General features: G+C 39.8%; 1 protein-coding gene across 7 annotated transcripts in view; it reads left to right on the forward strand.

The window, feature by feature from the left end:
* LOC137430365 (synaptic vesicle 2-related protein-like) overlaps positions 1 to 27,429 on the forward strand; it is a 183,798-nt gene that overhangs the window by 16,923 nt on the left and 139,446 nt on the right. For 5 of the 7 annotated variants that reach the window (XM_078780609.1, XM_078780612.1, XM_078780615.1 and 2 more), the window contains 2 exons: positions 7,486 to 7,592; positions 7,854 to 7,945. In XM_078780609.1, coding sequence (XP_078636735.1) covers positions 7,486 to 7,592; positions 7,854 to 7,945 — 199 coding nt within the window. The remainder of the gene's footprint in view (positions 1 to 7,485; positions 7,593 to 7,853; positions 7,946 to 27,429) is intronic. The other 2 variants (XM_078780613.1, XM_078780614.1) reach the window with 1 other exon arrangement.

Below are 27,429 nucleotides of genomic sequence, written 5' to 3' on the forward strand. Positions count from 1 at the left end.
AGAAACAGTGAATTATTATGATATCAGGGTTTTCTGCATTAACACTAGTAACAAAACCCAAACGACCTCCCATCATAGATGGAGCTCCGTCAGTGCACACAGCCAAACAATTCAAGCTGATGTTTCTTGAAAAAAATTTGTTCATCACATTAAAGACGTCTTCTCCAGTGGTGGTACTTGACAGTGCATTGCAGAAAATATGTTCTTCCAGAATGTCTTTTTCTCCTCTGTACTTCACAAAAACCATAAGTTGAGCATCACCTGCAATGTCTACTGATTCATCCGTCTGCAACGAAAATTGTCCTGCTTTTTCAGTGCCACAACCATTTGAGCCAAAATATATTCTGAAATGAGGTCAATTCAACGTTTGATGCTATTGCCAGAAAGTGGTACCGATTCAATTTTCAATCTTCTTGGCAACATCTGCTCCGCAAACAGTTTTCACCATTGCCACTGCTGCTGGCTTCACCATCTCCTCCAATGTTATGGTGCTTTTCGCATCTTGCAATATACCACACCACTTCAAAGGACGCCAAGGAAGCTTTCTCCAGAGAAAAGGCTGAACTCGAGGGAGCATCTATCCGACTTCGTTTTACCTCTTCTTTTTTGTCCTCCCAGTAACTCAGTGGCTTTTCAACAAAGTTTGGATGAACTGAATGCAAATGACGCTTCGATTTGTTTTCCTTCATAGATTCATAGGCGAGGACTTGCAGGCACTGAACACACTGAGGCCGGACATTCCCAGATTTATCTCTAATCTCAGTGAAGCCATATTTCAAAAACTCAGGCTTATACAGCAGTTATGTTTTGCGTTGGGCCATTTTCCAGTTAGACCAGACCAGGAATGAAAAGAGTTATAAATTATAACATTTTTAGAAACCTTTGGAAATTGTTCAAAAAGTTAAAAATAACCAATTGTAAAGTTAATTATTATTACTTATTATATTATTCGACTCCACACAGTAACATTAATCAAAAACCACACGTAAATAAAGACAAATAAGATGCAGGCAATACTTATTCTTTGTAGTAACTAGATCTCAGCCTACAGTAAACAAGTGAAAGCACGACTCAGATTGTGAACTGTCGAACCATGTAAAAATCAAATTTCTTGTATGTGAAAAATTGGTTTTCTTGCACATTATTGAATGATTCAGAATAAAAAAGAAATTTTGGCAACATAATGTAATAAAATATACTCTAATGATAAAACTCATCTGGAACAGTTATGAATGTATAAAAATCAAACATTTTAAATCTGAATAAAAATGTAACGAATAAAAACAGTGCATTCGATATTTAAGCTCAAAATGTTAAAATTACAGCACCATCTATAATATTGAATTTAGATAAGAGTGCTACTAAACAACAGGCTCCTCACTTCTCTGCTTGATGCACAAATATTGGATGTGAACAGATTCGAACATTATTATATTGAGCGTATATGGATGCTGTTGTATCCAGCAATTACCCGAAACATACTTTATGATAACGTCAGCGGTTTAATCCGAAATCTCAACACAGCACAGCATGCCAATTGGGCCTCCAAAAACCCCATCTTTCCTTAGCTCCTACCATTCTCCAAAACCAACCGTCACTTCCGTTTCCCATACATATGAACTATAACATGTGAATTTCAAACATAAATTACATGTCAATTATAACACGTGAATTCCAAACGTAACGGATGCTATATTATCCACAACTATCCCCCTCACCCCTCCCCGCCAAGACGCCCCCTCGCCCCTCCCCTCCTAGACTCCTCCCTCACCCCTCCCCTCCAAATCTCCCCCATATCCCATCCCTTTCAAATCCCTCCCCTTGTCCCTTCCCTCCCAAACTCCCCCCTCACCCCTCCCCTTCAAATCTCCCCACCCTCATTGCTTCTCAATTTCCCCCCTCACTCCCCCTCCTCAAAGCGTCCTCCCCGCTTCTTCCCCCTTCCAACTCTCACCTCCATCTCCCCCAACCTTCTGCCTTGCTCTTCCCCCTCCTCAAATAACACCTCATTGTGCCTCACCCAATCACCATCAAACCTTTTGTCCGCCCCATCCTTCCCTTTCTCCGAGCTATTCTGAAATCTCTGACACACCTTCAACAGCTCTCCCTACCTCTTCCACCTCTTCCACATCTTACCCTACCCCTCCTCCCCCCTGTTCTGTATCTGATGCTCCCCCTTCCTCTTCATTAACGGTATGGACCTCAAACATCCAGGGCCTTCGTTCAAACTTAACTGATCTCTCCATACAGGTTGCTTCTGTCAAACCAGACGTGATCTGCTTAACAGAAACTTTCCTCCTTTATGATGTCTCTGATTCCTTAGTATCTCTCCCAGGCTACTCCCTCCTCCGGTATGATAGACCTGAGCCTCGTCCTGGAGGCGGGGTTGCTATCTTTATCAAAAACTCTCGACCTCACTCGCCCTGCACTGCACTCTCTCCACCTCACCCCCAGGAATACCTCTGGCTACGGCTTCCCCTTCGCTCCCACCTCTTGTTCATATGTGTGTTGTACCGTCCACCAAACAGTGATGACTCCATCTACATCTCGCTGTCTGATAATATGGACCAACTTCTATCTACTCATCCCAACTCTCTCTTCCTCATATGTGGTGATTTCAACTGTCATCATGCCAGTTGGCTGGGTGTGGGTACCTCTCTCACCAGCCATGGCTCCTCAGCAAAGGACTTCTGCGACTCACTGGGACTGACACAATCTGTCAATTTCCCGACCCGGATCTCAGTCAACGGAACATCTTCTCTTCTGGACTTGGTTATGACTAACTTCCCTGAAAATGTCTGCTGCTCTTCTTCTGCTCCAATCGGATCATCTGATCATGTCCTTGTTAAAGTGGACATCTCTCTGACCATCCTCAGGGAGCCTGCTCAGCGTCGACGAGTCTGGCATTTCACTCAGGCCAACTGGCACGGTCTTCAAGCAGCCATCAATCATCTGGACTGGTCTCCCATCTCTACCACCTCTGACATCAACTCATCCTGGGAATTCTTCCAAAGTAAATTGCTCTCTCTCATGCACAGATTTATCCCATCTCGTCTTCAGTTGTCATACCCTTCCTCCCGTCCATGGTACACGGAATCTTGTGGTGAGGCTGTTGCCCAGAAACAACTTGCCTTCGTCTCCTGGAAAGCAAATCCAACGGAAGGAAATCTCATTTCCTTTCACAAAGCCCGAAACAAGTGTGTGTCCACCCTCAGGAGAGCTAGGAAACAATATCTCTCCGTTCTCAAGACCGAACTCTCTTATCTGTCTCCCTCTTCCAAATCCTGGTGGCGTCTGGTCAAATCCGTTTCTGGTGTTTGTTCCCCCTCCATCCCCTCCCTTACCTCAAACGGCTACACAGCTGACTCCGCACGTGAAAAAGCTGAATGCCTCAACTCTGTGTTTGCCTCTAAATCTTGTGTCCCAAACCCATCCCTCTCTGTACCCACCATACCCAGTCGTACCCTGCTGCTCCTGGACTCTGTGTCCTTTCCTCCTGACAAGGTGGAAAAGTTTCTGTCAACCCTAGACTCTGATTCTGCAACTGGACCCGACGGCATCAGCCCACGGGTCCTAAAATCCTGCTCTGCCGCTCTATCTCACCCTCTCTCTGTTCTCTTCACCCTCTCTTTTGCTCAAGGTCAACTGCCATCTGCTTGGAAATCAGCCAACATCACCGCTATGCACAAAAAAGGTGCAAAAACAGATCCTAGCAACTACAGACCAATCAGCCTTCTCCCAATTATCAGCAAAGTCATGGAATCCATCATTGCTTCGGATATGAAATCTTTCCTCTTCTCCAATGGCTTGATCTGTGATCATCAATTTGGTTTCAGACCAGGTCACTCTACTCTGGACATGCTGCTTCTGCTGTCTCAACAATGGATGGAGGTCCTCAATGCCAAACAGAAAATTAGAGCTGTCTCCCTCGACATATCACGTGCCTTCGACACAGTCTGGCACCCCGCTCTGCTCACCAAACTCTCCTCCTTTGGTATCCATGGAAATCTCCACGCATGGCTTGCAGACTTCCTCTCTAGTCGTCGTCAACGTGTGGCCCTGAATGGGTTTCTCTCATCTCCTCATCCTGTTCAGGCTGGAGTTCCCCAAGGCAGTGTTCTGGGCCCCGTGCTTTTTCTGGTCTTCATCAATGATCTCTCTGACTCTCTTGAAAATCCTCTCTATCTCTTTGCTGATGACTCCACTCTCTGCCGCTCCATTCCTCTTCCCTCAGATCGGCAGTCTGCAGCCTCCTCACTCTCTGAAGACTTGGACAAAATCACAGACTGGTCAAACAAGTGGAACATGTCTTTCAATCCTGACAAATATCACACTCTTACTATGTCTCTCCGAAAAGATCGACTGGACAACCCTCCCATCTACTTTCTCAACAATCCTCTCCAAGAAGTTCTGTCGCTCAAGCTTTTGGGTCTCACTATCTGCCATGATCTTTCTTGGGAAAACCACATTTCCAAGCTGGCCTCCAAAGCCAGTCGCCGACTGGGCATCCTCCGTCGTGCGAAGTCCTTCCTCGGCACACCTGAGCTCCTCACCACATACAAGGCTTTCATCCGCAGCTCAATGGAATACTGTTCTCCCCTATGGGCCTGTGCTCCTGCCTCGCACCTAGCTCGGCTTCACGCTGTTGAAACCAAAGCTTTCAGAATTATTGCAATCTCCCACGATGAAGCTATCTCTGAGGGCCTTTCACTCACTCACCGCAGGCAGGTAGGTGGTCTTTCTGTCTTCTACCGACTCCTCTCCGGCCTTGCACCCCCAGCTCTCTCTGTGCTCTGTCCCCCAAATGTTCCTACAGGTCGCACAAGATCTGCCAGCAACCCTCTGATGGTTAAACTGCCGAAATCTCGGCTCTGCTCACCTTCACTCTTTCATCCCTCTTTTCTCCCGCCTCTGGAACAAACTCCCTCACTCCCTTCAATCCCACTCCTCCCTCCAGGTCTTTAAAACAGCTGTTCACCACCATCTCTTATCTTCCCCCATCCAAAACCTTGATCTTTTCTACCCCCGCTAATTCACCCCAGATCCACCTTGTTTGAAATTCCAACTTCTTTCCTGGAAGTCCTGGCAGTGTCCATATGTTTTATACCTCTCCCACCGCCCCCTTCCCTTGCCCCCCCCCCCCAAAGCCCTCACCCTCTCTCAGATCTCTCGATGTCTCCATGTCTCTCGGTCCCTGCTCTCAAATGTTGTGTTTGTGTCCTTCCCCCTCTCTCCCCATCTTGTCTACCGCTCCCGATGTTATATGTTTTATGTGTCGGTTTGTCTTTCTGTGTGATTAATGTTCGCTCTTTCACGAGCCTCGATGTTGTATACAAAAAAAAAAAAAAAACTATTCTACTTTCATTACTGGCTATTTCAATAATCCTTCATATTGTGCCAGTGAAGTAATCCCCTTATAACACTAATATTTCTTTTTTGAGACGTCTTGCGACCCTCAGGAACACCCTCACGACCCTGGGTTTGGGAACCACTGGCCTAGAGCAAGGCACATTTACGCTTACCTTACATCATAACCGTCAAGGTCAAATGGCGGTCTGAAAAAATTAATGCATTTTTTGCCATCCCTCAATTTTGCCCATGTGGAATCTTAGACTGAAATCTTCCAGGAAGTCTTTGCATCATAATAGTGTACCTGCACTGAAGTTGTGCACTTGGTATTTGTTTCATGTCCTTGACCTACTTTTTTTTCGGATTGTGACCTAATTAATAAAAAACAACTTTTTGATCATAACTTGAATATTTTTCTCATATTTTCATGATTTTGAGTTTTATTGATCGATTGTAGATGGGGAGACATTTTCTTTATTTATATCCTATTCCTAAACGCTGAAGGTCAAGGTCATATAGTGGTCTGAAGAAAATATGGCCATCATTGGATCACGAGTCGAGAGTAAGTCGTGGCAATCATCAAGGGTAAGCCTCCTCCGGTCAGGGGAAACCTACCTTTTGCGATCGCTTTTTGATCGTGGATATCTAATTTTGTGTTGTTTTATGTGGTATATTTTGTGTACTGGTGTTTTTTGTTTGGTGTATAGACCATGTATTGACAATGTAACGTTATGCTTATACAGTGGACAAACTGCCTTTTTTGTCCCCCGACGCACCGCGGAGTGAAAGTGGGACTATGGTTTTCCCCTCCGTCCGTGTTTGCGTCCGTGTGTGCGTGCGTGCATTGTGTCGTGAAATTCAAGCTCAGACACGACTTGACCTCTGGGTAGGTTTAATATCATTTAGATCTGAAGTACATCCTGTAAAAATACATTCATGCAACAGGCATTAAAATCAGAGTATTTCAAGAGCAATGGTCGATTCAATATGGCAATGGTCCAATAGAGAGGACAGTCGGCGCAGCATTTAGGGGCGTACATACCATTCAAACTACAGGACTATGTCACAGTGAGTTCCGCTGGAGTGTCCGTGCGCCCCGGTTGTCCCGGGTCTTATAGACGCCCCTTTTGAAGCGAGCACACCCTGGGTTCACCTTGGTATAATTTCACTACACATTGAACCTTGTGAGTGGAATATCTTGAAAAATAAATGAACTACGAACTTCTAACCTGGTGTGTGGGTGTATCTAGGCATAAGGAAGAACGCTATTGAAAATTGGGTCGCCACGTCAAAATCCAAGATGGCCACCACCATATATGTCTGAACCTTGAGCAGAATATCTTGAATAATAAACGAACTACTAACTTCTTATCTGGTGTGGGTGTATCTCCAACTCACTCGCAAATATTATCGACTCTTCCATGTTTCCTGCGTCTTCCACTTTGTCAACTCGCATCACTTCACCGACGGGGGACCTAGGCATAACGCTTGTCATTTTTATTGTACAGAATCGCATTCCAATTCGGTATGTATGTTGTGGAGGTATGTACTTATTTTGTAGATGCACATATTTTACTGACAGACTATGTTATAGTACGTACCTTGTAGTCCCTCCCTCCCTACCTCCTCCAAATTTTGCTTATGTATTCATCTTGTCCCCCCCCTCATCGTTACCTGCATCCCTTTTCTCTGTTTCCGTCTACCTTCTTCCTCCACCCTGTTGTTGGCGTTTCCCCCATCTCCTACTGTTCCCTTTGTTATGTTGTGTCCTGATCTGTTCTGTGGCCTAGCTCTTCCACGTTCCTCGACTATGTATTTTAAAAATAAATTGGTACATACTGGCTACCACCAGGTGGTGTTTGTAGTCTATGTTAGCACATTATGTGTGAACAAACATCCAGAAATAAAGAAATGGGCCTGGATGCAATACCCTCTCCTCTGGTAAGTGTAGTAATTTGTAAACTAGATTGTACTGAAGTTTATAAATATAACATTGTACATTGTGTGAGGAGATCTTTACACCTCCTCATTCCTCCTCATTGGGAATTAAAAGGGAATGTCATGATGAGGATATTCATAGTCCTTGATTATCTTGTTCTTGCCACCCCTCCCAAACATTCTCCTCTATTTTGCCAGTATCATGCCTTCACTCTGCCATGGTGTCGAAAATAAAGAAGGCCTGATCAAGAAGAGGGAAACAGTTGTTGTTCCCAAAGATACCAGAACACCTTGCTGTGAAAAAGGTATCAGAATTATTTGTTCACCTGCAAAGGCTCATCTCGTACTGGTAATGTGGAGGGAGGGAGGTGGTGGTTGGCAATTGATCATCATTGCCCTTTGACTGCACGATTGAACTTCATATGCGGTGCAAGTGAACAAAGCAATAAAATGTCTCTATTGATGGGATATATATTATTAGTGATATTATTGGTAAAATGTCTATTGATTTTTGCCATACATCCTCTATTGTCTCTCTGCCATCCCTTGCACCTTCTGATGCTCAGAATCTCGAGTTTTCACGGTGGATGATGCAATTGAGACTCTTGGATTTGGGAAGTTCCAGTGTTTTTTGTTTGCAGTTTGTGGTCTTTCTTCGGTAGGTGAAAGAAAAAAATTATGAAAGCCATCTTGCATCCATTTCTACCTAATTGTTGATGTACTGTATTTGCTATTGCCTCGTATTACTCAGCTGTAGAATTTGTAAGGGATTTTATCTGTTTGCTGTCACCGAGCTGAAAACAAACCCCCAATTGCTGCTCCACTTGCTGATTTTGATATAATGATGAAAGAAAATATGAACACAGATGGAATTTTGGTCTGTCTCGCTTGCCTTGTATAGCTCTGTATCTACCAGAGCATAGCTTCCACATCATGTTAGTAATGGTTGTGATATCAATGCATCACTTGTCTTTGAGAAGCTCACAATTTAAAAGTAGTTGGTTGTTGTTTCAGTACAGTTTTTATTATCCTATACCTGCTAGGGCTATTTCCTTGTAGGATGGCTGGTGGGGTTTTTTTGGGGTCTGCGAATACACAGGGCACATAGCTGTGAATGCAAAAGCGGGTCGCAATTTATCAACCGTGAATACGCAGAACCCGCGAATGTTGGGACTGCGAATGTCGGGATCCGAGAATATCGGGGTCTGACTGTATTTACTATTGTTGAAGAATGTAAAGAGACTAAATGTTCACACCAATAACAATTTTGAAGGTTTAATTCTTTGGAGGAGATTAACTCGTGTTATAACAAGGATTACAACAAAATATTATGCTGGCGTACATGAACAGGACTCAACACAAAAGTTCCAGGAATCTTCTGAATTGCCTTGATTGGAGCTTTATTTACACTAGCAACTGTACCCGCCCTATGGGCGGGGCTTCAACTGGGAGGCCCAAATGAAAAAGCAAAATATCGGAAATTGAAGGCTTTTTTTATTTTAAACGATTTATATAAACATCCGTTAAATCATATCACACGCAAATCATCAAAATCTAAACTATTTGTAGAATTTCAATAAAAGCCACATGACTGTTCATATCGGTAAATATTATTCCATAGTGTTTCAAATTTGGGCAATGGGCTCCAATATTCGATGTGTTCACGGTTTGAATTACGTAACATAACGTTTGACGATGTTGTGATGATGTTTGTGTTCACGGTAGTGTTTGATGTGACTGTGTGAATGTAATTTCGTAATGTTTTTCGTAATCATTTAATGAACGGTTAATGAGTGTAAGAATGAGCGCGGCAGTGCAGCGATCGGTGCAGACGTTTGTGCAGCACCCGGGAAAATAACGTTACGCGGGAGACCAAACCTGAAAATGCTGTAGGCCAAAGCTGAAATTGGAAAAACAATAGAGCCTATTTTACTCCAGGGGATTTCAGGATTACCCACCCAAAATATCGTTGCGATCGGTTCAGCCGTTTTTGCGGTACCTTCGAACAGACAGATGGACGGACATTTGGTGAATTATAGTAAGATAGTCGATGTGGACAGAGTTGGGCTGTCTTAGATTGGAAGTGTGAAGGGAGGGAGGAGATCGGAGGACGAGAGTTCTTCATAACACCGAGTCGGACATTATCTTACCAAAGAAATTCAATGGGAATTGCATCATTGAGGCGCCATGAGTGCCGGTAAGACGAGATAAAGCATTTCTCAACCCTATCTCTTTAGCTGGTATTTACACAGCGTTGCAAATGAGAGATACAAAGACAATTTTCTCTATCAGGCTGGAGCCATACAATGACTTCTAACTTTAAGAGAGATAAGCTTTTGTCCTAATGTCAATTTGTGGTCAATGACCTTTGCAGAACAGATCGATCCTTGATATTGCAGATGCCTGGTGCAATGTGACCACTCATTCCCATTAGGTATTTCAAACCCTTTCACCATAACTCCCACAAACTACAATGCAACATCCTTCAGACCAACAAAAGGAATTATCACTAAAGTATTTCTATAATCACAAGGAACCAGAGTGTCCCTCAGTAGATATAAAAGAAGAGTTCTAGACCAGCCCCAGCTCAGACCACATTCCCCACATCCCCCACATTCCCCACATCCCCCTGCCCCCAAACCGAAACTGGCCCTACCCAAAACAGGAAGTGACTCACCACAAACCCGAAGTGACCAATTATTTAATTTTCACGATTTTCTCGAATTTTCTAAAATTTCCAAAATATCCGATTTTCACCATTTTTGTGATTTTATCGATTTACTCAAAATTTTAGGTTAGTAAGAAATAATTTTACTTATGAACAATATTTGTGACAATAATCAATATTGGCGTCATTTTCTACTATCTTAACTTTAGTAGTTGAATCTATAACACTAACGTGTTTCATACAACAGTTGGGTAGAGTTGCTGACTTGCAATACTCAGTAATGTAATTATCATTATCCTTATCCTTAACACCACTACAGCCAAAATCATCACGATCGTCATAATCGTCGTGATGATCCCCGTTACAATCTCCATAATCAACATGGCGAGGATAACGAGGAGAATCATGAGTAATAACAATCGCACGCACAACAACGGGGGAAAATGACGGGGAATAACATGGTTAATATCATTTAGCTGTGGAGTACAACGATTCATAATGGAGAATGAGATCATGATACATAATATTTGTGTAATAATAGATATTGTCATTTATATATGATTATGAAATTAAATAAAAAAAATTGTTTTTCAGTTTAAAAAAAAATACTTTCCCGATATAAAATACATATGGCGTTGACTTATCTGAATTTTGATATTTAAAATGTCTTTGAAGAACCAAAACATTACAACAACGGAACTAACTATTACCGTATTATGATTAAATATAATTATGATCACACTCACCCACAAGATGATATTAGAAAACTGTTTATCAAAACACCCACGTTGTTTTCATGGGGTATTAACGAAAATAAAAATAGTGCTAAGGGAGACATAGTTTAATCATATTCGTTGCCCCTTGTTATGTATAATTATCGAGGACCCATGACGATGGCGGAAACAAAAATAATAGAAATGTTTGAAGAAATTCTTAATGCCATTAAAGTTGATGAAAGCCGATGTTAAAGCCGATGTTAAAGCCGATGTAAAAGCCGATGATGAAAGCCGATGTTATTGAAAAGATGAAAAAGGAACAGAACAAGTTCAGAGCCCTTGTTAACGGGGTTGATATATTCTGGCGAAAACGTGATGGAGGAGTTTGCGTTGAAGGATACCCACCGACAATGTACCCAAAACTTTTGACCAAATATGAATGGCATTGGGAAGTGGACAAACCCCTCAAAATTATACAACACAGACAGCGAAGAATCATGCCCCGTAGGTCATTGTATTAACCCAGAGGAGTTGATGTACAAGAGATGTAAAGTTGATTGCTCTATTAAAATATCAAACGTTTTTATCGGTGATGCGAAACCATTCATTCAAATGAAAGCAAATGATGTTCAAGAACTATTTTGGAAAACAGACAGGTTGATGATTAATATGGGTAATCTTACGACCGCAAATAAAATTATGGGGACAGCGGCGACACGTATGTTTAGTGATATTAATACTGGGGTAACACACAGGTAAATTTATATGATGAGTTGTGGGTAAATTTTAATTAAAATTATAGAAATATAACATTTATGTTATACTTCTTTTAAAATAATGTTTTTGTATTTAAAATGGATGGACCTATTTTCAAAATATTTCAAGATATATTCAACTCTATTAGACGGTTGGTTGAGTCGCTTCTAATATGTATACATAATTATAATAGGGATAACAACACACAGGATGAATGATTAAACGTTAAATATTTTCAAACACATATAAAATGGATGATTTTTTTACCCGTGTGGGAAAGTAAGATAAAATTTAATAATCATAAGAACCTCCCAAATTCATTAAGATGTCTAATAGTTCGTTCAAGCGGATGTGAAAAAACCTGTTTGCTTTGAAAGATGCTCCTTACTCCAAAATTTTTAGATTATGAAAATTTAATAATGTTCACAAAGTCAAGTTTTCAACCAGAGTATCAACTACTATCCCAAGGTTTTAATGCGGGTCTTCAAAAAGAAGATATAATCGGGTTATTTAAGCTTCAACGCAAACTAAATGAGCTCGACATTGAAGATGTAATACAACTATTTTGTGATACTCGACAAAAATGGAAAAAGAAATCAAAACCCACATCACCTATAACTTATATTCTTAGCAATAATATGGATGATATACCTTTACCCCAAGATTTAGATGACACAAAAAAGAGCCTCGGTATCTTTGACGATTGTGTTAATGAGAAAAATCAAACGGTTATGGACAGCTACTATACAAGGGGATGACATTCTTCCTGTAATTGTATTTATCTCAGTCAATCATACTTTCAACTCCCTCGTCGCTCAATAAGAAACAATGCTAATACTTTTATTTTATTTAAACTAAATGCAACAGATATAACTAATATTTGGAGGGATAATTGTTATACATTATGTGGTAAAAAGGAATTTGAGGGTCATATGAAACATATGACTGAAAAATATAAATATATCGTTGTTAAAGAAGATGATATAATAACTAATAATTTATTTGCATAAATAAAATGAATACTGAAGAACGAGCAAGAAAATTTAAGGAACATCAACAATTACTTTCAAAAGTTGTTAAACAAGAAGAAGAGATAAAGAATAGGCGGGGGCAGAAACTAACGGGTGAAGACGTATTTGAAAGAAAACGAGAGAAGTTTTTTAAACCTCTTAAAATCTGCCAAACAAAAGTCGGTTTCGTTTCAACTTCCTGCGATAGAATATACCCCCCAAAAAAGCCAAGAGGTGCATGATTTTATTGACCTAGATTGATTGATTGACCATTATTTTATTTATTTCCCACGATAACATACACTACCAAACAACAACAAGGGTTGTGAGAGTTTGAGGAATAGCGAATCAAGAACTTACAAGTATAGAAGCAACACAATCATTCCGAGACCTTGGGAAGATAAATAACCTTTCTGATTATGTTGCGAAAGCTCTTCAAAACAATGAATATAAACCAAAGACAAAAACCAAAACGGGTCTCATTCCAACAGAAGAACTAGCATGTTTATTTTTCTTAACGAGGAGCTAGTGGTATATAATTTGATGTTTTTGAGTTTTATTCACCCAAATGTTAAATTAAACCCCAGATTAATGTTTCTTCTCACATACACACACTTCTCACACTCAGTGGTTCAAAATATTTTGATGCACCACTTGATATGGAAAGAGAGGAAGATAGAGAGTATATTGAGTTGCTAAACGCGATTGGTTATGTGGAGTATATTAAGGGTCAAGGTAGTAAGAATGAGAAGGAAAAACATATTAGTCGGGATTTAAAGGAACTTAGACCGAGTTCAGGCTCCGGCGTTAGTTTTCTTCCGAGTGACTCATCACAATTAGTTAATAGGCTATTACTGCTGTTGGGCAGTAAGGAGGCGGGAAGCAACAATTGTTTTAATGAAATATCAGCCATTTTTGACCAGTTGATGAATAGGAAAATAATTAATAAATGTCAATACAAAGATATTATATCTCACATATAATAAAATGAGAAGCGCAACTCTTAGATTTGATTTTACAGCGAGTGATCACATGGCTTCATTACCATACCCAATACAACTTGATCCCGCAAAAGAATATGAAGCGGCGTTATTGTCTATGGAAACCTATAATACCCTGTTTATTATCACAGAAAAAAAAAAAGTTTATTTATAATCCGGGAAGTGGATATAAAACTATAGAAGTACCCCCCGGAGCTTATGAGATACCTGTACTATGTTCAGAAATTTCACGTGTTATGAAAGGAAAAGGTGATGAACCAAAAAAATATCGAAATAGATACTCAAAAATACATCAAAATCGACTATTAGACTTTAAAATAATTATAAAATAGATTACACGGTTAATCAATCATTCCGAGAGATGTTAGGTTTCACCGCAATAAAGCTTGAAGATAATAATACGTTTGTCAGTGATAACGTCATTGACATATCCTCAGGTATAAATTCAATATTAATTCACTGATTTGGTTGATGGTGCTTATGACGATGCAGTGAAAACAAATATAATATTTTCATTCAGCGCTTACTCGACTCCGCCGGGATATAAATTCATTATGGAACCAAAGAATCTCACCTATTTACCGATCTCAGGAAAAACCATTTCTAAAGTAAATTTTAGGATAACCGATCAAGATAATCAGTTGATTTCTTTCAATGATGAAATTATATCCATCAGAATTCACCTACGCGAAGTTGTTCAACAAACAACTGTAGATCAGCTACATGAAGGTCTTCAACAATAATTGGAAAAAATTATATAACAAATATAAAACTATTAATAAATGAACATCCACCTGTTTTTTCTAGAATGTAGTTTTAACACGAGTGATCAAGATCAAAAGAAAATTTACCAAGAATTAGCGTTTGGAGAAATATGTCTTGTATTTACTCGGGAAAGAGGAGAGGTTATGTTAACGTCGAGCGGAGAATTTTTAATTCCCTCAATTTTCAATGGAGGATAAATTATGTTTTGAAAAAATGTTTTGGCCACCACACACTAATTATTCACGACTCGAACGAAAAATCAAAGCGGATAAATTGAAAAAATTGAAACTAAAATGTTAAAAGTTTTTATTCCACTTAGAATAAAAACACGATGGTTGTTGTACGAAATAATGAGTGAAGCAAATATGAAGTCATTACGAAAGGTGATAGTAAAGCAGCTGGGAATGGAATTGGGGAATGTATGTATCTTTCACCGTACTATACGGGTGAAGGTATGTTTCTTGGGAGAGGATACTATAAGCCTACGAGAGAACGTGGTGTAGGAGATCAATTTAGAAATAAAGGAGATGGTTTAATTGATATTGTAATGGGTATCGGTTCAACTATTCTTAAACATAAAGACCTAATTGGTTCAACCGCTTCTGCCATGGGAAATGTAGCGGGTGCTGTAAAGAGTATAAAAGACGCTCAAAAGGAGCCTCATAAAATACAAGCGATCAAAGAAATTAAAAAAGGTAAAACTGAACTTACTGCACAAGAACGACAAAGAATAATTGAAATACTTGGGTCGGGTTTTCAAAAGTTTAAAATATTTTATTGGTATTACATGTAAATATAATAAATTTATTATATTTTTTATTGTTAATATATAAAGATGGAGGCCATCAACAGTATTTATAATTTGGATGATATGATTATCATTTTCAACTCAACTAAAAAAGAAGATTATTACAAGGTAAATGCCGTAACAGGAACAGATTGGAATACGACTGGAACAAAAAGTTTTGAGATAAATCGACAAACTTACTTCAACCTAGCCGATAGTTTCTTGTGTAAATTTAAATTCAATAAGGGTGAAGCTACCAAAAACGTTACTCATAAATTATTTCTTCTGGAAAATGTTTTATATTATTAGTTTGTATATTGAAACACAAGAATTGGAAGCGGTTGATTATGTCTCTGCTACATCTGAAATGATGAAATTCACATTATATTCGCATCGTGATAGATGGGGTAAGGGAACTGCCGAAGGTTTTATCCCCAATATGTCAAAGGGAACAACCGAACATTGCGGTTATACTCAAAGGAAGTTAATGTATAATGATGAGGCAAAACAAGAGAATAGTTTAACCGTAGCTGTACCCCTTAAAGGTATATTTGGATTTTGTGACTATGATAAAGTTCTATACGGCCTTAAAATTAAACTTCAACTAAAAAGGAATGTTAATGAAAATAGATTGTTTTTTGGGGTTGCTAATGCTCTCGCTGATAATAAATTTGTTATTAATGATCTGTGTTGGTATATCAGCGAATATAGTCCCAGTCTTAAAACGGAAGAGATGTTGAATAGAAGACCTGGCTCAAAGACCCCGCTAAATGTATCATACCTTAAAAGAAGACGTCAACACATTAAACTGGACAAAACCACTTACACTTGGAATTTGGGTGTTCTTCAAGGAAAACCCCGATACCTTTGGCTCATTTTAAAGAAAACAGATGGAGATACTGCTACTGATAAAAATAACGCATTGTGTGATAATGCTAATAGCTGGGCGGCTTAGCTAAAAAATTCGGATCGATTGTGCCTTTTCCCTTAAAAGCATGAAACGTGGCACATGGCTAGAATACCCGAAAAGAAAGATTTTTAGTCCAGGGGGCATCCCCAATTTCACCCCATATGGTGGCCATCTTGAAATCCAAGATGGCCGTCATACAAGACCTATTTTGATGAATATCTCCATAATTAGAACAGATATCAAAATGGTTGAAGTGCCTATACCTACATTTTTAGGGTCTAGGAATCCAATGGCAACATAAAATCCAATGGCAACATATTGGAACACCCACAGTTCCAATACTGGAGTCTCACGATGGCATTGGAGAACAGCATCCTGACCTTTGTGCGCTCATTGAGGGAGGCTGACTTTGAAATGTACTTGGATGCTTTATGGGAGCTTCTTCCGTGGTTCTTTGCTCTTGACCATACGCACTATGCAAGATGGGTCACAGTCCATTTGCGTGATATGATGGACTTGCACAAGACACACCCTAAAGTTCTGGATAATTTCCGAGCTGGCATGTTCACGGTACAAAAGACCCAATGCAAATTTTCTTCAATTGCTACAGATCATGCACATGAACAGAACAATGCACGTATCAAGGGAGATGGAGGAGCTGTGGGTCTGCTGGACAATGCCCATGCTCTGCAAAGATGGATGGTTGCAGGTCCAGAGGTCTCAAGGGTGATTGATGAGTTTGAGACTGCACAGCAGCAACATGAAAGCAAAGTGCCATCACTGCATCATGATCAGAATAAAAGCACCCAGATGACCTTTGACAAACATGTCAGATCACTTGTATCAGTTATCGAGGAGCTAGGTAATCCATTTCTTGAAGAAACCGCTGACCTTTTGGTCCTTGACACAAAGGATATAGCAAGTGCATCAGTCGTACAAAGTGTGAAAGACGTGCAGAAAGTGGGAAAGGAGGCTCTGGAGTCATTTGTGCAAGAGAGGCTGATTGAACGCTCAAAGCCTTTGAATGATGTCGTCCCGCGCAAAAAGTTACCTCTGTTTGGCAGCTCATCAGTAACAGACCAGCTGACAGATAAACACAAGGTAGCCTCATTGAAGAGTGATGTTCAACTGTTTTCTCGCCTCTATATTGCCTGTCAAACCCGCGAGGGAAACCTGGATGAATTTTTCCGTCATGAAAATCAATCTTTCCCTCCATCTCTGTCCAAGGATGGGAAGCTTCGACCTGGTACAAAGAGCGACCTTTTGGACTGCTTAGAGGAACTTTCACCATCAAGCACACAGATGCCAGAGGTGACGTGTCATACTTGACGGGGCAGTAATTGTTCAAAAGCTAAAGCCCGATGTTGGCACAGTCAAAACATTTGGCGAATATGCCGAAAAGGTCTTCATCCCATTTGTTTTCTCACAGTACAAATCTGCAACCAGACTTGATCTGGTGTGGGACCGTTACCTACCCGACAGCCTTAAGAGCATGACCCGTGAAAAGCGTGGCAAGGGGGTTCGCCGACGAGTAGATACCTCAGTTGCAATTCCTGGACAGTGGCAGAACTTTCTTCGAGTTGATGAAAACAAGCGTGAACTCTTCAGCTTCCTTTCCAATGAAACAATTAAATCATTTGAAGACCAGTGCAAGGAGCTAGTCGTCACACTTGATACAGAGGTTCTTACTGCTCCACCACGCATTGATCTAGAATCACTCTCCCCGTGCACTCAGGAAGAGGCAGATGGTCGGATGTTCCTACATGCTGCTGATGCAACACAGAGAGGGCATAGTAAGGTCCTCATACAAACTGTGGACACAGATGTTGTCGTGCTTGCAGTTACAGCATCCCAGAAGCTTTCAGTGATATGGTTACAATTTGGGACAGGCAAGAACATGCGATTTATCTCTGCACATGATATAGCCACAGCTCTTGGCCCTGAGAAATCTAAAGCCCTCCCCATGTTTCATGCACTAACAGGGTGTGACACTTCTTCAGCGTTTAATGGGCGTGGAAAGGTAACTGCATGGAATGTGTGGGAATCATTCCCTGAGCTCACAGAGGTACTAGCAGAAATTTGCCACCAGAGCACAGAGATAACTGAAACCTGCATGAACGTCATTGAGAGATTTGTTTTTCTGTTGTATGATCGCACAAGTACTGCTACTGACATTAACATTGTACGAAAGAAACTGTTTGCAAAGAAGGGCAGACCTGTGGAATCAATTCCACCAGCACATGATGCCCTTGTGCAGCACATAAAGCAGGCGCCAGGCAGTATACCAAGGCGCACTATGCTGGGGACAAGCATTGCATGCTAAGCCTGATCTACCAAGCCCCACTGAATGGGGTTGGCAAAAAACGTCTGCTGGCCAGTTCAAACCAATATGGACAACACTTCCAGAGGCTGCAAAGATCTGCAATGAACTTGTTAAGTGTGGGTGCAAAAAAGGATGTACTGGTCGTTGCCGGTGTAAGAAAGCTGCACTTCCCTGTACTTCAATCTGCGCATGTGATGGAGAATGCAGCAAAGACTAGAAAACCACAAGATGGCACAGTTACAGTCTGCGATGTCAGACACTTTTAATCACTGAAGAATGCCAACCTGTTAAGAGTATTTATATGCATTCCCAGTATGCATGATACTATGCAAAATTAATTTTCATATGACTGCTTAATATTTTATGTTACCATTGGATTCCTAGACCCTAAAAATGTAGGTGTAGGCACTGCAACCATTTAGATAGCTGTTCTAATTATGGAGATATTCATCAAAACAGGTCTGTTATGGCGGCCATCTTGGATTTCAAGATGACTGCCATATACTATTGAATATTTTATGTTGCCATTGGATTCCTAGACCCTAAAAATGTAGGTATAGGCACTGCAACCATTTAGATAGCTGTTCTAATTATGGAGATATTCATCAAAACAGGTCTTATATGACGGCCATCCTGAATTTCAAGATGGCCGCCATATGGGGTGAAATTGGAGATGCCCCCTGGACTAAAAATCTTTCTTTTGGGGTATTCTAGCCATGTGCCAAGTTTCATGCTTTTAAGGGAAAAGGCACAATTCATCAGTTAAGCAGCCCCATAAGGTAAAACAACTTTGGGTTTCTCTAGACGGTACATTTTACCCACGAGATGGATTGGAAATTAATTGGGAAAATAATGATTATGTCGAAGCCTACAAGTCTTACCAAAAGGTGTGTGAAGGTAACGGTAATATGGATCCCATTTTGTATATGGCCGCGTTTAAAAATCTGCATACAATCTACGCGATTGACCTGAGCGCTCAAAAGGAAACGATAAAGTCCAATAGAGTCGATACTTCCCGATACATTGAAAGAACCCATGCGGAAGGTGACAACCTTGATGCATATTGTTTGCTCTTCAAAGGAAGGAAACTACAGATTAATACGGATAATGTTGTTATGACTAATATCACATAAGTAATAAATAGAAAATTTATTTTCGTAATATACAGACTTGGCATTTAATATGGAATATATTTTTTTTCTTGACTTGGGTTTACTTTCTTAACTCAGTATATCAATCTGGTGAGTTTCTTTTATACTTTGGTGATTTATTTGTTAAAAGAACCATGTCACTGATTGTCTGTCGCAGCAAGAAGTCAACAACAGGATTATATCACAGGTGGCGTGGCAAAATGTACGGACAGGTGCATTTGATGATTGGCTTCACAGTCAGGTATACAAGGGTTGTTGCGTTCTGTATTAATGGAAAACAACTGCTGCACGTCTCCAAAAGTTATTGCCACTTCCTCTGGAGATGGTCCGTCAACTCGACAATGCTGTTTGTCATGGAGTGGTGGCTTTACGAAATTACGGCATGAAACAGCGTGCTATTACTCGGCAGTATGGCATCACTCAAGGTCAGGTGTCAAAGATCCTGAAACGAAATGCTCAGAGGGGTGTCCCTACTCCAATACCGAGGCCAGGACGTCCCCGCAGAACCACAAGGAGGGATGATCGCCAGCTGCACTGGTTAGTCCGCAATGGCCGTACCACGTCAGCTAATCGGCTTAGGGCTGAGTGGCAGCAACTGACAAATGTGCCTGCATCCAGAAGGCTAGTCATCCAATGACTGGTTCAAGCAGGCTATCATGCCAGGCGTCCCCTGAGAAAGCCACGCCTGACAAGACAACACCGCCGGCGCCGATTGCAGTGGGCCAGAGAGCACCGTCAATGGCAGCCAGAACACTGGAATCACGTGATCTTCAGTGACGAGTCTAGATTTCTGGTCTATCGTCAAGATGGCCGCGTCCGAGTGCGCAGACAAGTGCATGAAGCCTACAACAAAGATTGTATAGTGCCAGGAGTCCAAGCTGGAGGTGGTGGGGTGACCGTTTGGCCTGCTTTTCATGCAGGGGGCAAAACTGACCTGGTTGTTCTGAATGGAAACCTGAACCAGTTAAAGTACAGGGCCATTCTGGAAGAAACATTGCTTCCATTTGCTCATGCAGCATTCGAGGAAACTGTCTTCCAAGATGACAATGCACGGCCTCATCGTGCTCGCATGATCCAACACTTTCTTGCTGACCGTGGTGTAGAGCATATGGAGTGGCCTGCCATGTCCCCGGATATGAATCTGAGGGAGAACTTGTGGGCAGAATTAACGCGTCAAATCGACCACTTGGACCAGCAGCCGACCTCTGTGCGTGAATTGCAGCAGGCTATTGTCACTGCATGGCAAGCGATTCCTGTTGAAACCTTGGCAAATCTCGTGAACAGCATGCCTCAACGTGTACGTGCTCTCCTGAATGCTCGTGGGGGTTACACGAAGTACTGAACTGTAATTTTACTGTCCGTAATCCCAGTCGTAATTTAACTTTTGTTTTTGTTAAAAAAAAATTTGGTTAATGTGCAAAATAAAGAGATACTTCTGGAAAACGTACAGAAGTTTAACACTACTGTCCGTGAATTGAGTTCGATATCAGTTTACATCACTTTCAAGGATCAATTTATTTGTTTCGAAATGTCAAATGTGGTTTTTGTTTCTTTTAAAGGTCACATTAACAAAATCTAGAATAATTTCAACATAATTCCAATGAACGTTTGGTTCTAAGACATCTTGAAAAGTAAGTTCACCCCCACAAAAAAAAATTCCATATTAAATGCCAAGTCTGTATAAAAATGAGTAATGTATCAACTGACGTATATATTAACCTAATCAATCGTGATAAACTATCGTGTTGTATCCAAAATAAAAAACCTTGTACGATTAATGTTCGTACAATTCAAAGAAAGGATGATATGAGAATTAGTGTTTTGCTCACAAAAGTGCAGGAGGAAAAACTGAATAGTACCGGTTCGCTTAGTTTTAAAATGTCAAAACCTATGTTGAAGAAATATTCACTAAAGGAAATAACAGGAGGATTTCTCCCACTTCTAACCCTAATCCCCCTAATTGCCGGTGCTGTAGGTGCAGCGGGGGTGGCGACGGGTGGTATTTCAGCAGCGGTAAAAGCCGCTAAGGAAAGCTCCACTAGCAGTGGTTTACATGACAAAGGAGGAAGGCAACCGGGTAAATATACAAACAGATTTAGTGATGGGAAGATGGAACGGTATTAGCTGTCATATTATTAACTAGCAGAAGTACCCGGCATTGCCGGGCGGGGGGGGGGGGGAGGGGAATGGGGGGAAGGGGAACGGGAGGGGGGGGAACGGGAGGGGGGAGTGGATAAGAGGGGGAGGGGGGGGGGAGAGGAAGGGGTAGGGGGGAAAGGGAGGGGGAGGGGGGAATGGGAGAGGGTAGGGTGGAAAGGTAAGGGGGGAGGGGGAAAAGGGAGGGGGAGGAAAGAAGGGGAGGGGAGGGATATAGATGGTTACTGGAAATTGATCACATGACATGAAATGAAAAATGACATGATCACATGAAAATATATATGACAGCATAGCGATGGTTTACATGACAAAGGAGGAAGGCAACCGGGTAAATATACAAAGCCGAGGAATACAGATTTAGTGATGGGAAGATGGAACGGTATTAGCTGTCATATTATTAATTTCATGTATTTCAAAAACATAAATGTTTATTTAATTTGAAATTATTTAATTTCAAATTGTTTTTTTTTACCAATTCTATGTATGCACTCCTCATCCCTTGCTGCCCTTATCACCTCTTCTATTGTTACCTCTACTTCCTCCTCTTCCTTTGTTTACCTTGCTATCCTTGCCCCTGTTTCCTTTGCTACCATTGCTGCCAACTCTACTACATTTGCTGCCTTTGCTGACCTTTCCGCCTTCCTTTGTTGCCCCTACTGCTTATACTACCCGTTCCTCTACTGCCCTTATTGTATATGTTGTCACCCCTGGTGGCACACTCCTTGTTTTCCCTTCTATTACTGATCCCCTCCTTTCACTTGACGTCACCTCTTCCTTTGCTTCTACTGTCAACCTTGCTAACCCTTCCCCTACTCCCTCTACTACGCCTGCTGTCCTTGCTGTCATTTCCTTCTCATGCTCTATTTTCACTTCTTCCCACTTCTCCTTTTCTCTCTCCTCCTCTTCCCTCGCTTCTAATTCCCTCTTCTCCTCTTCTGCTGCCCTCGCTTCTGTTTCCATTGCTTCCCTTATTACCCGAGCTTTCTTTGTTTCCTCCCCCTTCATCTTCTCCAATTCTTCCTTCATCTTCTCCAGTTCTTCCTTCATCTTATTCCATTCCTCCCTGTCCTTTTCCTTCTCCTTTTCCTTCTTCTCCTCTTTCTCCTTTTTCTTCTCCCTCTCTTCCTCATCTCTTTTTACTCTTAGAGCATCTCTCCAGAGTACATTAAACATATACAGTCACGTGAAAAAGTAAGTACACCCCATGTAAAGTTTTGACTTTTTCAACATATTTCAACATAGAGCTATTTGATCTTCATTTCAACAATATTGAAAGATAAAGGTGACATAATATAACAAATATCATGAAACATTTACATTTTGTAGTCAATTGTATAATTTAAATAAACATAAACGCAAATTTTGCATGTGGAAAAAGTAAGTACACCCCTACATTTATCACTACTTCAAATACCTAAAATTAGAATCAGGTGCACCAGCTCAGCTGCAAATGATTAGAACATCGTTAGAGAGGATCTTGGAGGAACCTGTCTTATTTAAACCTCAGACATTTAGTTTGGTTTGCTGTTTGTTGTTGAAGTGTGCGGCGTCACCATGCCTATATCAAAAAGCTCTCTGAGGCCTTCAGAAAGAAGGTTATAGATGCCTACGAGTCTGGGAAGGGATTTATAAAGATCTCCAAACAATTTGAAGTCAATCATTCGACTGTCCGGAAGATCATCTGCAAGTGGAGAAGATTCCAAACAACTGCCAACTTGTTCAGGCCAGGCCGCCCCAGCAAGTTCAGCCCGAGAGCAGACTGCAAGATGCTGAAAGAAGTCTCGAAGAACCCCAGAATGTCATTACGGGACCTACAGGTAGCTCTTGCCACTGTTGATGTCAAAGTGCACGAGTCTACCATTAGAAAGAGGCTGCACAAATTTGATCTACATGGGAGGTGTGCCAGGAGGAAACCTTTGCTGTCCAGAAAGAACATCAGGGCAAGACTAAAGTTTGCCAATGAACACCTCAGCAAAGACCAGCACTTCTGGAACAATGTGCTCTGGACAGATGAGTCAAAGGTAAAGCTATGTGGCCACAGTACCAGAAGACATGTTTGGCGAAAACCAAAGACAGCATTTGACCACAAGAACCTGATACCAACTGTAAAGCATGGTGGTGGAAATATTATGGTTTGGAGCAGCTTTGCTGCATCAGGGCCTGAGCAGCTCACCATCATAGAATCCACTATGAATTCTTCATTGTACCAGAGGGTGCTTGAGGATAATGTGAGGCCATCTGTCGGAAAGTTGAAGCTCAACCGAAGGTGAACCTTGCAACATGACAATGACCCAAAACATACCAGAAAAGCCACCAAGGAATGGCTGAAAATAAAGAAATGGAGGGTCCTGGAATGGCCAAGTCAAAGCCCGGATCTAAATCCCATCGAGATGTTGTGGGGGGATTTGAAACGAGCTGTGGATGCAAGAAACCCCTCAAACATCGCACCGCTGAAAGAATTCTGCATGGAGAAGTGGGCAAAAATTTCTCCCAGTCGATGTCAGAGACTGGTAGACAGTTATAAGAAACGCCTACTTGAGGTTGTTTCTGCCAAAGGGGGCAATACCACCTATTAGAGTCAAGTGTGCACTTTTTCCACATGCAAAATTTGCATTTATGTTTATTTAAATTATACAATGGATGACAAAATGTAAATATTTCATGATATTTGTTATATTATATCACCTTTATCTCTCAATATTGTTGAAATGAAGATCAAATAGCTGTATGTTGAAATATGTTGAAAAAGTCCAAACTTTACATGGGGTGTACTTACTTTTTCACTTGACTGTATTCATCTGGATTTTGAGATATTCTTGTATTTATAATTATTTTTCTCACAATAGGGTACCAATCGGATTTGTTAACATTTTCTAAAAGATCTTTATATTTCATAACTGAGAAGTTCATTTTTATTTAATATTTTAAGCAGGTCTCTATTTGTAGGTTTTACAATGTCGGTATATGGCCAATCCTTAATTACAAACTTTCCCTGTTTATGTTCCAATTCATAAGGAATTAAAAATTTTACCCCCTTTTCTTGCAAGTATCCCTGAATACAAAAATTATAATTCTCCTGAAGTAGTTTTCTTGACATTTTAATATGAAAAATTATTAATTATCTTCAATTGGGTCAATAAATTTTTTTACCATGCCTATAACGCTATTACAACATAAAAGTAACGGATTGGGGGTAGTATTTTCATTCATTTCTGCATGAATTGCAATAGGATTACTTGAAATAGAACCAAGTTTCCCAATACGCGTAAATTGTTCTGATTTAAAATAACCGTGATAATCTAATTTATTAGTTAACCACTCATCCTCCTCTATTTCTGTTTCTGAATTGGTGAAAGAAACAATCTTTTTTTTTTACCATATGTGCCATCTCAAAAATAAAAAAGAGTATTATTACTACATTTTATTTTGATGGTTGGCGTTTTAAATAATTGACAAAGCAAATTAAAACTTGATGGTGAAATAGGGGTTGGAACCATTTGATACGTTTGAATATTTGCCGAAATTATATTTTGAACAGATTCTATATTAATCCCAAGCCACATGCTAGAATTATCAACCAACGACTTTACATCAACGATAAATTCAAAAGGTGTTTCCATCTTATAAACTAGCTCTGCTTTACTTTTGATACATTTGAAAAACTGTTTGATGTGTAATCCAAGTCCAATGTGAAACATATCCGTATGGTTGTAATAATATTCCTTGAAACAATTGTGGGGTAATATAACTTTGATCAGTATGTTTTGAGTCGTATACGTTTCAAGATGTAAACCTTCGGCAGTTGTTGTAAAACAAACGGTATTCATGTTATTATATAATAATTCAAACAGGGCTTTAAACTTGTTTGAACGTTTTGATCGAGCATAAAAAAGCATTCCTTATTTTAATAACGCAATGTTTCTTCATACTAAAGAGCAATTTTTTAAATAATCTATTCACCAAGTTTTGTCTTTTGTAACTCTTGTGAATAAAATGACCCGAAGATTTCTTCTCCATATAAATCATGTAACTTATAAGTCCAAAGTACCGTATCTGTTACCTCAGCAATTTTTAAAAGTTCATTAGTCCATCTCTTTGTATAACCATTCTCAAAATGGCTTTTCCATCTGTATATTCTTACAATATCACCAACTTTGAACTTTGATTTTCTAAATTAATCTTCTTTTCATATTCCAATTTTGTTCCTGGGCCACAGAAGGAATATCCCGGTAGATGCAGTTCCCTTGGAATCCCCGTGGTTGTAAATTTAGTCCCTGATATAAATTTTTGTATATCACCCAGATTTTAGATGAGATGAATCGCCACTTTTTAGTCCTGCATATTACACATTATCCCTTTTCACAAACTCTATTCTTTTTATTTATATCGTATGATATGTTTTTAGTTTTTGTCTTCTTTTTGCACTTGATACAATAACTCCTTTTATTATTAGATTAATTAATTTTTTTAATTATGTACATGTTCCCATTGGAGTGACAATCAATTCCATTGTTTAAAATAAACCTTTTATCATCATAAGCTTCCAGGGCCTTCTTGTTCACCTCCTCCGTATATAATTGATGTGCATAACTTCTTATCGTATTCATTTTTCTAAACTCCTCTTTCTTTAAAGTTAAACAATTATAATAATGTTCAAACTCTATTTCTTCTTTGATAACACCTTTCTTTATTCCTTTTAACTTCTTATCACATCTTTCAATATTATTATCAATATATTTATAAGCATAAACCTTCGCTCTCAATCCAACATATTCAGTCATTACCTTTCCTCCTAATTCATCCTTAAACTTTCCAATAACCTTTTTATTCTTTGACGAAAACAACTTATCAGTTAACTTATAATTGCTCATATCATACGAGTCACTATCCTCAAGCATATCTGAATAAACATCTTCCGTCTTAATTTCTAAAATGAAACTATCCGTATCCATATAAAGTAGAGAAACATTATTTTGATATTTCTTCTTCAATTTACTGTAAAGGTAATCATACATTAGTAATTTTGATAAATCAAGAACCGTCGTTCCTATATAAATAGGTTTATCCATTTTAATACTCTTTGTAAATGAATAGCAACAAAGTTCTCTGAAAACACCACTTCTCTTTGAAAACTAGGTTTATTAATTAATTTTGCTGCTTGCTCCAAAGATGTAGTAAGTCTTATGTTTTGTCTATTTCTAAGATTTTCCATCGTCTTTCAAAATACAGAATTATTCATCAATTTATAAAACTCTTTCTCAAAATCAGTCTTTGCTTCGGTTCTCCTTTGAGTGTTAAAATCAGTATACTCCTTCATCCAATGACTTTGGTTAAACTGTATAACTCCATGGACTTTCTTTACTATCAATCCTGCCAATACATATTGCTTCAAGTTCCTTTGGTGTAAAACATAATTTTCTTTATCATATAATGTAGTAAGTAATTTTTCTGTTGGTTTACCTTTTATATTAAATGTCTGTTGATAATAACTTAACCATTCTTCTTTTGGGCATTCTTTGGTTGGGGCATATGGTAGGTCGTCGTGTTTATTATTGAGTTCTTCAGGATATTTCAAATCGACCTCAAAATAATATCCAACTTCTGAATCGTCCAATTCTTTTTGTGAGGATGTACCGATGTTTTGTAAAACCTTTTCATAATCTTTGTCTTCAACCCATTTGAGCCCTCCATAAGGTAGAGCTTGAGACATAGCCCATCCATACAAATTATTAGCATCATAATACATCAGGTAAGAACCATCATTCATATCATAATTAGGAAGATACTTATTGTTAGCCTTAGCATATCTCTTAGAACATACTTGTGATATTCCTTCTCTTTTAGCCTCTTCTATCATCAAAAGCATATCTTCATCACTGATTAAATCAAACTTTTGTT

This window comes from Myxine glutinosa, chromosome 6, assembly GCF_964187855.1.
Source record: "Myxine glutinosa chromosome 6, kmMyxGlut1.1, whole genome shotgun sequence".
NCBI classification, from domain to species: Eukaryota; Metazoa; Chordata; class Myxini; order Myxiniformes; family Myxinidae; genus Myxine; species Myxine glutinosa.